General features: G+C 28.5%; 1 protein-coding gene across 3 annotated transcripts in view; it reads left to right on the top strand.

Annotated features, from left to right (window-relative positions):
* The window catches only part of LOC129965482 (rap guanine nucleotide exchange factor 4-like), a 612559-nt gene that overhangs the window by 525851 nt on the left and 68729 nt on the right, over nucleotides 1–17979 (top strand). The window contains exon 1 of one of the 3 annotated variants that reach the window (XM_056079393.1): nucleotides 4788–4922. The exons of the other annotated variants lie outside the window; for them this stretch is intronic. Coding sequence (XP_055935368.1) covers nucleotides 4848–4922 — 75 coding nt within the window. The 5' untranslated portion in view covers nucleotides 4788–4847. Of the gene's footprint in view, nucleotides 1–4787; nucleotides 4923–17979 lie in introns of those variants that run through there. 3 annotated transcript variants of the gene reach the window in all.

The raw sequence follows: 17979 nt of genomic DNA, 5'->3' as shown, positions 1-17979 counted from the left end.
AAACAAAAGAAATTTCTTATATAATCTCGTTACTAAAATTATACAAATTTACCTTATTGATGAAAATGCACTAAGAGTTCGAAAGAAAATTTAGTACAATGCAATTGCAATGTATCATATTATAAATCAATTCTAATTTATTGTTTAATTATATTAATTGCTGCTTGAAAAATGTATATTCCGAAATGAAATTTGGCAGGATCTCATCGCATTGTATTATGTAATCATTATTTGAATCTAAACCGTATCGAAAACTAGCAATTTTTTTTTGCTTTTGACGAATGCTTTATGCTATTTCGTAAATGCTAGATAATATTAAATTTAGAAAATCCACGCGACGCTAAAATGTGAAGAATACTTGGATTATTGGGCGTCACGTGCACATTAACTCGACCTTATTTTTGATATTTTTTTATTTAAATCTTTGTAGCTTGTTACGTCAAGATGACGTATTTTCATTCCCATTGAGATAAAAACTTCACTGTGTATTTTCGTAACTACAACCGTACTTGCGACATGAGATAATTTTTTCGGAGATCAGCATAGCTGGAGTCTGAAAGAGATAATAACGAACATGTGTTATCGGTGTCGCAGGAGGCGTTCAGGCTGACGTTTCCTTCTAAGCAATTAAGAAGAGGTCAAGTGAAATGTGAGCTTAATCATTCTAAGCGAAAGGCATTTGTCTGACTTATGAAGTGGAAACGCTCACTGGGAATTGGCATTTAGTAGATGTCATTCAATCTCTTACTTTAAGAAGGACTGCAAAAATAATACGTACATGTTGAGTTTCTAATAATCATTTTTAAAAATCATTTATTTCGTGTTGAACTATTTTTAACAATATATTTTTATTTTCTCCTTCGAAGCGGTAAAAAAGTACGACCTCAAGACATTGACAAATAGGAACATTTTTAGAACTCTATAAGTCTTCGAAACTTGGTTTTGGAATTAATTCTCTCTTTTTTCTGTCTGTAAACATACGCTGTCACTTAACCACCAGGTTTAGTCTACCCGTAACGCTCTCACATACTTCCTAATGAAGATGTTATAATTTGCTTGAAAATTTTGGATGTTGAGTGAGTCTTTGAATTCGATGAAGGTTCAGATTTTTGTTTTCTGTGTCCCATAAATGAGCATATTATGCCTCGTAGTATAGTGAAGAAAACAAATAAAAGTATTGTAATATAGAAATAAATATATATTTTCGACACCTATTTGTTGACTATTTGAAATCAAAACAGAACATTGGACTGCAATTCTAGTAGCAAGAAAATGCACCAACATTTATTGAAGTCATTCCTTTTTTCGAATGAATAGCGTTCATATGTGAACCAGTATATGGACAAACAAACGTTCAGATTTCACACGGATTTGATTGAAGTCCGAACGGATTGTCTAGACTTTAAATGATAAAACTATGTACCGAATTTTATCCATCTAGGTTTTACCGTATTCACTTTCATTCGGACAAGGGAACAAATAGATTTCCAATGATGGATTTTATTTTAAATCTGAAAGACATTTACAAATCTGGTGTAAAAATAACGTACCATTTTTCATTCGTCTACCTGAAAGCGTTTTGGAGTTACCTTATTCTAAATAAGCAGTAAGACACACAGATAAGTATATCAAAATATGCGTTTTTTGAAAAGAAAAATTTTTTTATTTTATTTTATTTTTTTACACGGGGAGATTGATTTGAAACTTGGAGATTGGTCAAAATCTACTACAATAATAAAATTTCTACTGCCGATAATAATATGGTGATATTTCGAAATTATAATTGTTTGCTTATAAATCATTAGCAACACATTGTGTTTTTTTTTTTACATTTAATTGTGCACGTAATTAATGATTTATTTAACGTAATATTTGAATTATGACACAGCTAACATAGAAATACCATAGTGGTTGTGTGTATAAATATTTTTTTAAGCAATACAACAGTTCTAAGTAACACTTCATTCTGTAAGTCAGAATAAATGGGTTTTTTTTAAAAAATAGAGGTTTATTTTTTAACAAAAATTTATTTCGTCTATTCAAAATTATATACATAAATTTCATTTCATTTTTTTACTATCGGTCGGAATTTTTATTTATTTAAAGAATTAATTCGTTTGTCTATTATTTTGTTAAAAAACTACGCGCATGCTGAACAGAATACTTTCATTAAAATATCGAAATAATAAATTATATCACATAAAAAATTGAACAAATTTGATCATTCATATGATTAGTGCAAGTTAAACTGATAAAATGTTTATTGATACTTATTTTCTTAATACATTGATATATATCAGGGTAATATGTCATAAATATGTTACTAAGAAGCATTTTATAAAGCCTGTATCTTAGCAAATTATGTTATTGAAAATCTGGAAATAATAAAATAATATTTAATTAAAAATTCGAACGAAAGCTGGCTCGTGTTTGTTTTTGAACTAAATCAAAAATGTATCGTTTATCAGAATAATGCCCTTGAAGATTTTATCAACAAAGAGATAAATTGGAAAAAATCAGATATTTGTTTTTCCTAAAATCAACGATAATTATCAATTAATTTTAATTAAAAATTAGATTTTTTGCAAGGATATAATATGTAAAAAATATTATTTAGGAATAAATATGTGTAAAATATATATTTTAATTCGAACTTTAATTTTTAAATTAAAAAATAATGTAATTAACATATTGAAATGAAGCAAGTGTATCGATTTCTTCCATTCAAGTGCATTGATAGATTATATTCAAACAACTGCAAAATAAATTTTAAAAAATTTGAATCATAATCTATAGTAGAATATTTTTTTTCAATCAAAGGTTCCATTGTTTACAAGAGCACCAAAATTTAACTGAATTTTAAAATAATCATAAAAACGCATTTGAAAAAAAAATGAATGTGAAATCATTTTTGTCTGCTTTAAGAACTCTGAAAATTTGAACAGTAGTGATATGAAACAGCACATTGAATTCTCTTCAATTTTAAGCCAATTCTGCATTTTTTTTTATTTTCAGCATTAACTATTTAATAATTAAGTAGAAAAAATGAAGCCCTCAGCCTTTTTGCTTAGTTCCTCGCATAATTATTGAATGAAAAATATTTGTATACCGCCTTAAAGAACAAACAATTTTCTTTGCAATGGCATTATTTAATAATTGTTCCATTTAATTAATAACACTCCCAAATATTAAGTGTTATTAAGAATTAATAATTTAATAACACTCCCAAAATTTTCAGCAATACTTAACAGTACTTAAGGCAAGTCAAGACACAAATACACAAAGAGAGGAGAATGTTTCTGCAGTTATTGCAAGCAAAACCAAACTATGAAAAAACTTCTGTTGTCACCCTATCAATGACAGGGTTAGCATCTCAAGAATCTCTAGATTCGTGTATGATGGTTCTAATTACAGATACCAAAAGAGGAGTATAAGTGTTAGTTAGATAAATAAAAATTGCAAAAGAACAAAAAAAATTAGCTGAGTTAGAAGGGCCATTTACTTTTTTGTTGTATGTTATCTTAAAGATTATGATGAATGACCGATTATAATACTACTTCTAAGATTGCAATTTCTTTCCCGCCTAATTCATAGGGCAGGCTTGACCGGAAGTGAACCCGTCTTTTCTTATCTAAGCGGACGTTAAAATTCGTATATAAATATGCAATTCGTATCGACAGGAATTAGTTGATAATATTCTATTATATTTATGAGTTCAAATAATGAATTTATAAATTTATAATGTGCTAAAAATCCAATTTATTCAATATGAGGACAAACTAATAAAAAGTATGAATAAGATATTACTCAATAGTAAAATGATACTTTTGTCATGCCTATTACGTAGAATGGGTTTAATCGAAACTTAATAAATTCTCTCCTATCTATTCGGATTCTAAATTTAGATTTGAATACTTATTAATCAGTTTTCTCTAAAGAATGCACTCGAGTTAATGAATTCAAATGACGATGGACTTAAAATTCGTTGTAAAAGAAATCTACCTCATTGTTAAGTCAAAGCCTTAGAATATATATATATATATATATATATATATATATATATATATATATATATATATATATATATATATATATATATATATATATATATATATCATGCTAAAAACATTTATTTACACTTTTAAATTGCCAATCTCCAGACGGAAGTTGCATTCTAGATTGTTTGGGAAAAATATTAGTCTATCATTTCATCATTTTCAAAAAGGTTTTTCGTTAATGTTGATTAGTTAGTTATTTTGTCGCAAAAAACATTCATACGAAATCTATTAAGGGAATAAAATTATTTCCAATAATTGATGCACATATTTCCCATCCTAATATTTCCTACATTTATACCGATTATTTTCATGTGTATTGTCACAAATTTTTAGAATAGAATGTGTTTTAATTATTTATTTGTATACTCTTTAAGATTTTTAACATACTCTTTAGCATTTTTTTTGTTGCTAGACTGAAATTACTTTTAAATTTTGAATAAATTGCTTAAAGAGTTAAGCAGAAACGCATGAAAAATAAACGAATCTTCCATTTCGACTACCCCAACAATCGGAAGCGAATAGAGCACTCTGTCAAATAACTCGACCTTGTTTCAGAAGATAGATTGATAGATATTCTTTTCTCTTAGCAACTACTAAACTCAAAACGATAATATTTTTTTATTTTATTTCGGCGATAAATTAATCGATTTTGTCCGCCTTGCATCAAGGGTTACCACAGATGTCAACATCCTTTCCCTCCAGTGAAAAAGCTATCCTTTTTCAATTGGTTCCGCTTTAAAACGGGCTAGAGCAATTTTGCTCTTGTTTTTTTATGTTTTAGCTCGCGTTATGGGTATTAAATTGTCAACTCACGCCGTTTATTATGTAATCGACAAAAAACGAGGCTTCACACTGATATGGAAGGTAAGTGATTACATTCTCCTTGGCGATGAAACCGCGTGTCAATTTCTTTTCGTTGGGTTTTGAGCACGCGCCTGCTTGCTCAAGTTGTTGACAATATCTCTTTGACAACGACGGCGAATGAAAGAGGGACTTTTCTTATGCTGCTAAAATTATTTAATTAAAATTCTTCAGGGATATTTATAGATGAGTTGGATGAGAGCGCGTTTTAAGCGTTGCACTTATTTTGAATGAAAGAATTAATTTGTCTTATAGAAAGATTAGCCTTCTTTGTGAAGAGGTTTTCTTTTAGATTATTTTACTTTTTTAATTGTGATGCTGGCTCGTTTTAATTCAAAAGCTCTTGGTCTTGAAGTTTTCATTATTATGATTATATTTTAATTATTTTTATACTTGTGAATAATAAAATGATGTTTGGAAAATGAATATATATATATATATATATATATATATATATATCTTAAAAAAGCTTTGTAACAGCTGAAAGCAATGTTTTTTTTAAAGCCGACTGACTAATTATCGCTCTTGAAAATGGCTAAGATTCACTAAGATTAATGTTCCTACCTTTTGAGAACACTTAGTCTTTTAAGTACTGAGCGGTTGAAAAAATATTTTACGCAGAAAAAATTTAAAAAAATCGCAAACAAGTTTATAACTTAATTTTCACGTTACTTTTGTTTATCCATTTAGAAGGCAACCAATCTAAATAATTCTTATTTTCAAATGCAGCAGAATTGGACGGAACATCTCTTGCCGAATAACTTCAAAAATGTTTGTTAAATAGACCATTTTACCTGCAGAAAGATAATTTTGCATCAAGTTAAGATATTGAAAATATTGGTGCCATTTATTTGTTTCATTTCATTTATGAAATTTATAAATTTATTCATTTTGAAATATGACATGAATTAAAGTTTTTTATGATCATAAACGGGATCAGTCATGCTAATAAAAAACATCCAATAATGTGGCTTCAGTTTGTGTAAAATGTGCGTAGGTGTTTAAATATGAAGGATAAAACTGCATCAGTTACAAACTTTTGCATTGCAGATTATGTTAATGCAATAATCCATATTTGGGAAATATACCATTGAATTTTTTTCTGTAATGTTTTTAAAGAATGTAAAATGTAATGTTATTCATTTATGCATTGGATTAAAGTATTGTGTAGCTTAGAAACACAAGAATCATCAACTCCTCTTACTGTACTTTTAACCTTAATTATGCAAAGACTCGGACGCTAAATGAGTGCAACTATAACTAGAATCCTATGATCCTTATCCTTTTAATAATTGTCACAGTATAAATAATGAAAGAAAATCTCATGCACATTAGCAGAGTGCTTAAGAAATAATATATATATTATTTGTAATACTCTTTAGATGAACATTATATATATATATATATATATATATATATATATATATATATATATATATATATATATATATATATATATATATATATATATATATATATATATATATATATATATATATATATATATATATATATATATATATATATATATATAGGCCCAAAATTCTATGAAGAAAAAATTTCACCAACATTCAAATTAAACTGAAAACGAATCGAAACAAGTAATGATATACTAACAGAAAAAAAATGCATTTTCAAATACAAAATAAAAAAGAGTAGCTGAAAGGAAATATTTGGAATAATTTCCAACTGTTTTGTGAAATCATAAAATAGCGAATTAGCATTATAAAAATTGCAGACCTCTGCTCATTAATCTTTGTTACAATCTATCCTAAAAAATATGTATAAAATATAAAATTCATTATCCGTAATTACATTACTTATCTATCACCATGAGTCCTTGACCACGTACATGGCTAAACATGTTACGATCAGTGAGATCAGAACCAACAAGAAAAGAGTTGTGCATTTTGGAGTTGAGACGGATGAATTATTTCCAATTAATCCCATGCATCCAGACTTTAGTTTTAGAAATGACATGAGAAATTTTATATTCATTTTTTCAAAGGTTAATGCAAAAATTATACTAAGCTTTAAGTTCATATGCACTCATTTGTTTTAAAAAAGTCAAAAGTTCAACTTAAATACACATATGCGTTTCATTCCATTCTGATCTGCCATTGTGAAGCATGCAGAAGGTACTCATTCTTTACTTACATAAAATATATTACAGTCTTTAAAAAAATGTTTTGTTTAGTAGTTTAGTTTCGTGTTTCCCGAAAGTTTTGATTTTTCTGTCTTTAACTTATACTAAATTTCATGTTTAGATAAATTTTGGAATTTAAGCATATGCTTATCAAATAAGCTTATATATAAACCATGTGCAATATATATATAACTGCTCATATCCCTTAAATTTTCCAGATCGACTAAGCTCAGTTCAAATCAAAATTTTCAGTCCCTAATGTAGAAGCGAGCTCTCTGCGGCACTCCAAAAAGGGGCACGTGCCCATAAAACAATTGAATAAATTATTGATGTTTAAAACACAATAATAATGAATGTTATTGAAAACTTTTTTTCCTTTCTACAAAATTTAAATAACATTCCATTATATTCAGAAAAAAATAAACATTATGTTATTTAAATAGAATTCCTTTCGCACTTCCTTTGTACTTCTATACGTTATTACGTATTTTTAAGCAAGTTATAAAATCTTTTTTTACCTAGATATATTCTTTCATCGGCGCTATTGTTTTAGCAAATGTTACATTAGTTCTGAATGTTTCTTTTAGAATACCACCTATACATGCCATATTTTTGTTATTTTCTTGTCTAGAAAATTAAACGACTTTTATTGCCAGTTAAACCAACAATCAACACCTTCGAATTCGGGAGAAAAAATTCACTACCTTAACCTTTGTATAATGAATGCCTCTCGATGCTGCTGCAACTATAAAGTTATTTAAAGAAGTGGAAAAATCACACTTTCTGAAGGGAATGATTTCCCTTCTTTCCCGCCCCACGTCAGATTCCCGACGGCAGTATTCAATTGTTTAACATAAGAAATTTTAAAAATATTAAACAATAGCAAGGTCATTAGGCTTTTGTGTGTTATTATTTAAAAAAATCTTTGGTTTAGCAAAAGCATATTGGAAAAAAAAAAGTATAAAAAAATTTAAAAAATGCATAATTGCATATGACAAAAACAATTACAAAATGGAAACAGATAATGGGTAAACTGTAAGATGAAAATAATAGTATTTACAAAACAAAACATTACGAAAAGTGAAAAATGAAAGAAGAGAAATTTATGAAAAAAAGAAGGATAAAATATTTACAAAACTATGAAATTAGATCTTTTATCTTTTAATGTTTTAAGCAATCAGTCTTGTTTTAACCTTCATAGTAAACTACGATTGGATTAAGGATTTAACTTGATTGATTGTTGATATATTCGCTGTCAATACAAGTGAAAAAAAAAGACTGCTCAGAAATTCTTTTGAAATGTTTATAATAAAAAAGATGATAATAATTAAATTATCCAGAAAATAATGAAACATATGAAATAATTAAACGTAAGTTAAAAAAAGAAAAATAATTAAAAGATAAATAGAAAAAAAATGTAAAAAGACACATAAGCAAAGAAGAAACGAAAATATTTAAATTGAAATAATTAGAAATAGTGGTAATATATACAATTAATGTAAAAAATATTGTAGTAATATACTACATTATTTCATAAAAATTATTCATATTCTGCTTAGCATTTTTTGATAACTTACCAATATTTCAGTATATCTTTCAAAATAATTTATTCATTTAATAAACACGAATCAATAATTCTTTTGTCAACAGCAAATTTTATTTTTAAAATCCATTCGTATGGATTAGCTCCTCAAAAATTATTCCCCAAACCAACCTGTTTTGATATCATTTATTTAAGTTATGAAATAAGCAATGAACTTTTATAAATGCATTTCAAGTTATAATGTCATTAAGTGCTTGCGAGTTATCATTAGTTTTGAGCAGGAAAACAAAAGAATTTAATGCAATTTTTTTTTCGTCTTCATTGGAAGCATAAAATCTTAAAAGTAAAAACGGTTTTATACTTATATTTCACTGCGTTTACCAATCATTTTTAATCAAAGCAACTTAGTAACTATTTAATACATCAACCAATTTATGATAATCGAATTCGAGTTGTTTTAATAAATTTATTCCGTTCCCTTCTGTTAGATGCAAAATAGCTTAACAATATTTCTTTTTAACTATGATGCTTGTGTATGGTATTAACTTCCTAATGTTTCCTTCCTATTTGGATCTGAACATTAATAAATATGTTTTATGCTAAAACATAAATTATGGAAATTGTGATTTTTTTATAAAGCAAAATAAGCATTTGATTCGCTTTCAGTCAAAACAAACTACCCAACGAAGTTTTATACATTTGCCATTTTAGTGAGGTTGTTAAAAACTCTTCTCGCAAACGAATGAGAAGGCCAGGATTACTTATATGCTAATTTAGATTATTTTGGAAATGCAAAGAGTGAATATTTATTAAAGCTTTTAAGAAGCACTCACTTTTTTACATTAAGAGTTTTTTCTTTTCTTTTTCATGCAAAGTAGGACAATTTAGGATATATTTTCAAGATTACACTTACAACGAATAAAAAAGCATATATGAATTTGAAATTGAATGTGAGCTCTTTGAAAGAACTTAAAAAGTTTTTCCAGTTTAAAGATTCTTAAAGATTTTCTTTTCCTTATGAACAATTAGATTTTTGTAATTTAATTTTAAAAATACTCTTTTATTCGTGATGATTCTCTTAATTTTAATACATGAAAAATTAAGAATTAATTAAAAAGAAAAATTAATTAACACCTTGAATTGTTTATTGACATTCATAAATAGTTTGATTGAAAGAAATTTAATAATTTTTGAAATTGAAATGCATCATTTTTATATAAGTATAAATAATTTAATTTTATTTAAATGCCGTTTAATATTACTTCATTTCAAAGCTTTCATTTTATGTTTTCATTAAGCTTTATTTACTTTACTAAGTTTCTTAAATAACTGTGATTTTTCTGAAAATCAGAAAATAATTAAAATGCATAAAAATGATTTAAAAAAAGAGCGTGGCAAGAATTTTTAAAATTTTTTTCCTTTTTTTTTTTTGAAAATTTCGATTTTAGTTTAGAGTTTAAAATTTAAATCAGTCAGTAACGTTTACAATGGTCACTACTGATCATGTGTAGATAATTATATGATGATAATCTACGCTCTGTCTCTGTCTTTATTAAAAAAATATAAATTTATGTGTGTTGATTCTTTACAGGTCAGACCGTTGACCTAGAACTAACAAATTTGGCACACAGTTTACTGTTTATGGTGGGAATGTATTCCATGGACCGAATATAAATTTAAAGAAAGATATAAAGTTATTACAATTTTATCGAAAATTTGATGTTTTTTCTCCATAATTGTCGAAACATAAGTTTGGTTTTACGTAATCTTAAAATTCAAGAAATAATTTTATTCAATGATTCCTTTTAAAGAATATTTCAGATGCGTTTTATAACAAAATGGTTCATTATTGAAGTAGAACTCAGATTGTTTTCATTGTTGCTACGAATATTTTATCCTGTCTTTTTTCCAACGGAATATCAAAACTATCTCATTTACTGCCGAATCTTTATTTGTTAGTTATCGAAAGTAAAGAAGACTTTTCGAAACTTTCGAAATAGGAAGAAAAAAAATCTACTTTGAGTAGGTTCCAATATACTATATTTTTGTAATCTTTGTATATTTGCAAGTAAGGACTATAGAATTTAACAAGTATGGAGAGGTGAAAATTTTTAAGCACGTATCTCTTTTCAAACACTGCTACTCTTTCCAGTGACATAATTAGATGCATAAGGATTAAGATTTTAAAAATATATATATAAAGAAAGTCACAGCATAGTGAGCAGAAAGGTGTAGATTAGTTATATTAACGTCCCGTTTTAAAGCAACACTAGGGCTATTTTGGGACGGACCTCGTCATTTTAAACAGCGTTCAGATGACGAGGGCGACACCTGAGCTGATAACCCCTTCTCCAACCTTCCACACCAGCTCGAGAACGTTGGTCCCGACCGATTTGGGTCCGCGTTTGCGTTGGTAATATCATTACCATTCGCAGTTTAGAAATTATTTTCTAATTTTTTAATAAAAAATAAGATAGAATTTACGACGATTCCTAGGTGGAACCGGGTCTCGAATCTGAAAACCGCCGGCTCCTAAGCCGAGACCTTACCACCGGACCACCGCGGCCCTACAGCAGAACAGTGTAAAGCTTCTAAACTAGAATGAGTAGCAGGTCTATCAAAATTTTAAATTTAAAAATAATTTGCAGGAAGCCATTAAGGTGCAACATTTTAGATATCGAGTTTAAAACATAAAAAAATGAATTTAACCGAAAAATGACATTTTTAATAGATAATAGGAACAACAATATTAAAGCAAAAGTAAAAATTTAAATGTAGTATTGATAGTTGAAATGAGACAAAATTGTTAATGTTTTCACTGGAATGACTCTTTTGAATGCAACTGTTCTCATAATAAGGTTGGTATTTAATGCCCTGATTAAGTATTTCTAAATATATTTGTTAAAATGATTGAACGATTTATTATTTTTTGAAAATATATTTAATTACTTCAAAATACTATACTAAAAAAATTTCGAAAAAAATATTTATAATTGAAATTGAAACTATGATATATTGAATGTTTTTAATGGTTTCTCACTGCTTTCAAGCATTTCATGATAAGCATTTTTATGCATGAATGCATGAATTTTATGCGTAAATATTTTTGTGCATGAATTTGATCAACCAATGTGAATATTTCCATAGTTTTCAGCGAATCGGCAAAAATAAAAACTATTGATTACTCATTATTGAATTTTGATGAAAAAAGTTTATTTTAATCCATTTTTTTCTGAGATTTCCGTACTGTTTTTTCATTCTATTACTAAAATTTTTTTAATGGTATATCGAAATTGATTAAATAATAAATTAGCAAATAATTATTAAATAATTAGCTAGAAAGTTGAAGCAATTAGCAAAAGCTGTTTGATTATTTCTATATGGCATTATTTGACAAAAAGGAAGTGACCGAAAAATTAATTGATTAATTGATCAAAAATAGCATGCACAGTAGATGGTTTCCTAAATGCAATCAATGTTCATTATATGAAAAAAAAATCATAAAATTGGTCATTCGTCAAAAAGTGCGTGCTTTAAGGATTTGTAGGCATTGTTTGAATAAGAGTAACTGCACCGCGGTCAGTCAAATTGGCTTCTCAGATCTAAATATGTTATCTTTTTGATGGGGTAATTACTTACTAATTTTTACTAAGTAATAATCATGGCGACATTGCATGCTAAACGATTAAAGGATTACTTTTTTTTTTCTTTTCTCTTTTGAGAAGTCCTATTTTTATGCTACTCAAGTTTTTAGGACACACCTCCTATGATAACTAGAACAAATCGGAACTAGCACTCCATTCTATTTCATCCACTATAGCAAATTTATCGTGCGCCATTTCTATATATACGACGGATTTTCGATGGAACCGGGTTTCAAATCCGATGTCAAAACCAAAACCAATCCGATACCAAACCTCGTTTCACTTTGAAAGCTCTATTCAGATCTGATTTCATTTATACATTTTTTCCCCCAAATTTATTAAGCATGAAGAATAGAAACGTTCTCTTTTTGAATTTTCACCCATTAAAATAAATCAGTACGGGTGTGAACTCATGTATTCCAGAATAATTGATAAGTTACATACATAAATCATTGCATAAGTTATTACATATCATTACATAAGTTAAATCATTATATAAGTTACATAACATAAATTTTGCGCTGCTTTAGGCCATGAACAAAAGTTTTTGGAGATTATTTTTAATAGTTACATTATGGTATTATTTTTTATAATCGGCAAGTTGAATTACCCTACTAAAAATAGTACTTCTGGGAAAGCATTTATCCGTGTATTGAATGAATATTTAACTATACCCTGCTTAACGAGCACCTTGCATAATGAGTTATTCGCATAAAGTGCAAAGCAAAATTCCAAAATGTTGCTCGCTTGACGAGCGATGTTTCGCTGAACGAGTGGTGAGGAGACACGGTGCCGTAACAGTGCCTACATGCCTGACGCTAGAGAACAGCTTATGTCAGTCTGTGGTGAGCGTTTTTTGTGAAAAGAACCTTTATATTTACATGGCAAGGGTTTTGGCTAGATAGCGTTATCGAGCGCAATTCGGCAGGGTTTGAGCAAGTGTTTGTGGGGTCTTAAATGATGAGATTGTGTTTATGGTCAAATTTGAGGGGCTAGAGGTGGAATGCAAGAATATCGATAATCTGGGGGGGAAACACAGCCATAACAACGAAGAGCTTACGAAGCTGCAATCTGTGTCACAGCAAAAAGCTGCGGTGGAGATTTGGTCAAAATAGGGAAAAATAATATATGCAGCTGAACAACAACCTTCTAGTGAAATAAAGGAGGTGCTGAAAGCATGGGAAGTTTTTGCATCTTATATTGGAGAGTATCACTTTAATAAAATAGTTGGAATGCGTGCTACAAATTCTTGCAATAAAAATGCTGTGTCTCATTTTCGCCAAATTTTGAAGCTTAGCCAAAGACAAACATTTTTAGACAATTTTCTTGTAATAAAAAGCATGTAGCTGCATTATTAAAAATCTGTTTGAATATTTTTTCGGAATGGAAAAAATTGTCCTATTTTACATGGCAAGGGTATTTTCTTGCTGAAACAATTTTTTTTTTTTTTTTACTTTAGCGAGTGTTTCACATTGCGAAAGAGATTCGAGAACGAATTGGGCTAGTTAAGCATAGTTCCACTGTACAATCAGAATGAATATATTTAATCAAATGTATAAAATCATATGTAAATCTATCTTATTTTTTATTTAAAAAAGAAAAACAATTTCTAAATTGCGAATAGTAAGGGAGATAATAAAAACAAACTGCATGAATTGCAAAATTTGACATAATAGTCAGAAAAACGTAAAAACAGTTTTTTTTTTTTTAAATATTTTTTGGAGCTCTCAGTTTCATACAAATTTTTATTTAGCGCCTGAATGCTTTGAGATTTCCAAAAAGCAGTTTCTTTTCTTAACCAACTCATCTGTATGTTTTTGTAATCAATTTTGCACCATATCTTTCTATTATTTAAGTAACTAGATAACGAGCGCAAAATAGAATGAATATGGAATAATAAAAAATTTGTCGAATTAGCGACTGGGGAAGACTTCATTCTCCCTTCAGCTCCAATCCTCTTTACTTCAGTTGTCAAACAGACAAACACGCTCTTTAGTACCTCTAGTGACACGCTTTCACTCCTTCGTTCTGACCTCAATCTTCTCTCTCCCCCCCCCCCTCCAATTCTCTCGGGTCTTCATTGTTGTTTAATTCACCCGTGATCTTGTGAGTGGCATTCCATCCGGTGATGGATGGAGTCGGTGACTCATCGACGCCCCGGTGCCGCTTTATCGCACCGAAGTAGAGGCAATTTGAAAAGGGCAAAAAATAAACGCGGAAACGTTACGATTACTCTTACTTTTTATGTTAACAAAAGCACATCTTCGTTTGCTCAGATAAAACCCCGAGTAATAGCCTCACCAACATCGCCGGAAAGCCCGCCTTGTATAGCGCGTTCCATCCATATGTTTGCCAATGGTGGTTCGCTGGTCGGATTCATATTGAAATGCTACATTTGGTTTCCTTTCTTTGCAAAAAATTAAAGTAGTTGTTCAGTTACTGGAATGTATTCGAGCGTAACGAGGGAGTGCTCTTTTGAAATTTCGTTTTGGAACGGAGTTATGGCAGAAGAATGTGGATATGGTTAAGTGAGTTTTAGCGTAGAATATTTGAATGTGGCACTTAAACTGTAAATTCTAGGGTCATTTGTGAATTCTTCAGGAATAGTGACTGCGAGGAAACAGTGAATTTTTCAATAAACGTTTATGGGGAAAGTGTTTTTCAGTTCCTGTTTCAAAATGACTATTGAAAAATATTTGTATAAGAGAAATCCAAAAACTTAAAGACCGCTTCTAATAGTTGTTGGAGGTGATGCTTGTCAAATGAGAATTTATTATCACAAATCAAATCAAGCGTGTTTGATAGAATTTATTTGGCTAGATTTTATGATTCAAAAGGGAAATCCTGTATTAAACAGTTGATTTCACTCCTAATTTTTCTTGCAGAAAAAAAAAGTTAAATTAACATTCTCCACTGAAAGATTTTTTTCTGTTACGATTTTTCATTTGGTACCTTGAACAAATGATGAGATAGATGCACAAACTAAGAGTTTTTTTTTTCTTTCTTTACCATTCCATTTTCGTTGCAGTAATAAAAGAATAAAAAAAAAAAGAAAAAAAAAAGAAAAGAAAAACGATAATAAAAAAAAAACCATAAGAATTAATAATTTAATTAATAAGAAAAACTTATTTTTATTCAATAGCTTTATTAAAACTTATTCACCCATTTTAAAATCATCATGTACTATATTTCATAATAACTTCACGATCAGCAGAACTCAAATGTAAGTCGTTTATTATGCTGAATTCACGTATGCGCATCGTAGTATAATAATAATAATAAATGTAGACACGAACATTTATTCTTCGACCGACTGAAACTAACATTCCACGCTGATCTACAATTTGAGAAATAAAAGTCGCTTATTAAATTTCATTTAAGTCAGTGCATTTTTAAACTATCGCCATGTTAAGTAGGCGAAAAAGTACATAAAACGAAAGTACAGCCAACTATTACACGGATTTGATTTAAAATATGATATTGATTTAGATTTATGAATCATATTTTATTCATCTAGTTCTTTACTTTCTACTGTTACCGCGTTACCGTACCAGTCATTTCTTTGGAAAGCCAGATTTTCTCGGTATGTCATTTGTTCAACATTTTAAAGCAATCTACAATTGGGTGCAAAAATGACATACCAAATTTTATCTGTGTAAAAGTAATTTTTATTTATTTTTTTTCACAGACAAAAGCAATTCCATTTTTTTTAATTCAGGATGTTTTGAAGCATAGAGATTTGTCATAATCTCGAGTTTGAAATTTTAATTGATCATTACAATACTTTCATTTTAACGTACATTAGAACGTCGAACTTATTTCGTCATTACTTTTTTTATAACTAACATAACTGTATTATTGAAATTGATTCAAAAGAAGTAAACATGACATTTCCGCTCTTTCGTATGTTCGTTTTATATAGCTATTTTTTCCCCCTTTGGATAGAATGAAGTGTTGCCTTATAAGACTTCTGAAAAGAGGTTTCGTTTTTTTCTTGCATTCATCTAGATTAAAGAATAAAAAAAAAAGCTTTTCGTGAGTGGCAATGGGCGTAGCTTAAATATACGATTTGATCTGAAAAAATGAGCCTGGTCACGTTCTTCAAAGAACTCGTCAACACTACTGTCCTTCAAATCATTTTTGTCAATAAAAATAATAATAATAAAAAATAATAATCTGGGAAGCCTTAAAAGTGTGAGAAAGAAATCCTGAAGTGGCGTGAGTTAGGAAGCTATGAAATGTCGAAAGAAAATATTATTCTTATATACATTTCAATCTTCTCATTTTTGTACCGTAGATATTATGGTGATAGAATATTTTAGATCTAGCCATTTAAATCCAGTTTCTTTCTTTCTAATTTTTTTTTAACTTTGTGCAATTTTGTATAATAATGGAACTTACAATATATGTGTGAGAAACATCAATGAATAATCTTAAAGATCATTTTTTTTTTATCCCTAAAGAGTTTAATAGAGAAAGTACATAATAATAATATTATTGCCATTTAATAACTCGTAAGAAAATTCATGATGTAATGTCGTTAATACTGTTTCCATTTTTAAAATGTTGGATTTTTTTAAGGAAATAAATTGAATGAAGGACTGAGCCCTTTTTATTCTACTGAAAACATTCTTTACTTATAAGAAAGATATTTTTAAAAGATAAAAAGATGCTTGTATTTCGGTATGTGGTTTCCATTTGACTGAGTGAAACTATATTTGAAACATACATACTTTAGGGGATGTAAATGTGCACCTCGGAATTATTTTTTGTGGATTCTGATTAAAATTTTAACTAAGAATGAAACGAAATGTCGGTGTTTTCCTTTGATAACTTTCAGATCATTTTAAAATAAGTATCGATGTAAAATAAGAATGAACTTATTTTACATCGTGCTATTTAAATCGTGCTATCATTTGTTTTTCAATTTTTAACTAAATTTTTAAAAGCATACCTTAAACTTCATTTTTAACAATATATTTTACACAAAATTATAAAATTTAGACTGCTCTACCACGTTATACTTGCATGAAAGAAGTGGAGAAATGCAGTGTACACTGAAGGCTTCAAAAATATATTAGTTATATGACTATTAAAGTTTATAGCTTAAAGCGTTTTTGCTAAAGAAGCTATAAATACCTAGTTACATAAAATATCTAATAGAAAATTTTAGCTATGACCAGCTAACCAGCTGGTCGTCAAAGGTGACTAGAATTTTAATAATCAAGCCTTTAACATAATTCTTGGGAGCTTCTATTATATACAAAGATTACATTTACAATGAAATATATTCTACATCTTAACGTCAATCTGCCTTTGATATGCGTAATATTTTTTTATTAATAAATATATCTGGTAACTGGATTTTATTATGTCTAGTTTAGTTTAATTTAATTAGGTTTGCCCTCCATTTTAAATGTAATAATACTATTTTGGAAAGGATTTAATAATTCCATATTAAAACTTTTCCTTATTAATCTTCGAGTTTAGATAATGAAAATCGGATTCTCTATATCTACTAACGAGGAGGGCTGATACTCTACTTTGTAAACTTCCACTCCAAAAACAAGAAGAGCACGTTTGACCGACAACGATATATTTAATGCTCACCATGTCATATATATCGTGACAATGTGACAATGTGATTATGAAGCCATAATTTGATCATTACTTTACCGTAGCTCTATGTTCTCAAGAATATAACAACGTTTTTTTAAGAAAATTTGC

Source organism: Argiope bruennichi, chromosome 4 (genome assembly GCF_947563725.1).
Source record: "Argiope bruennichi chromosome 4, qqArgBrue1.1, whole genome shotgun sequence".
Lineage (NCBI taxonomy): Eukaryota > Metazoa > Arthropoda > Arachnida > Araneae > Araneidae > Argiope > Argiope bruennichi.
This window is presented reverse-complemented; position numbering and strand designations above follow the sequence as displayed.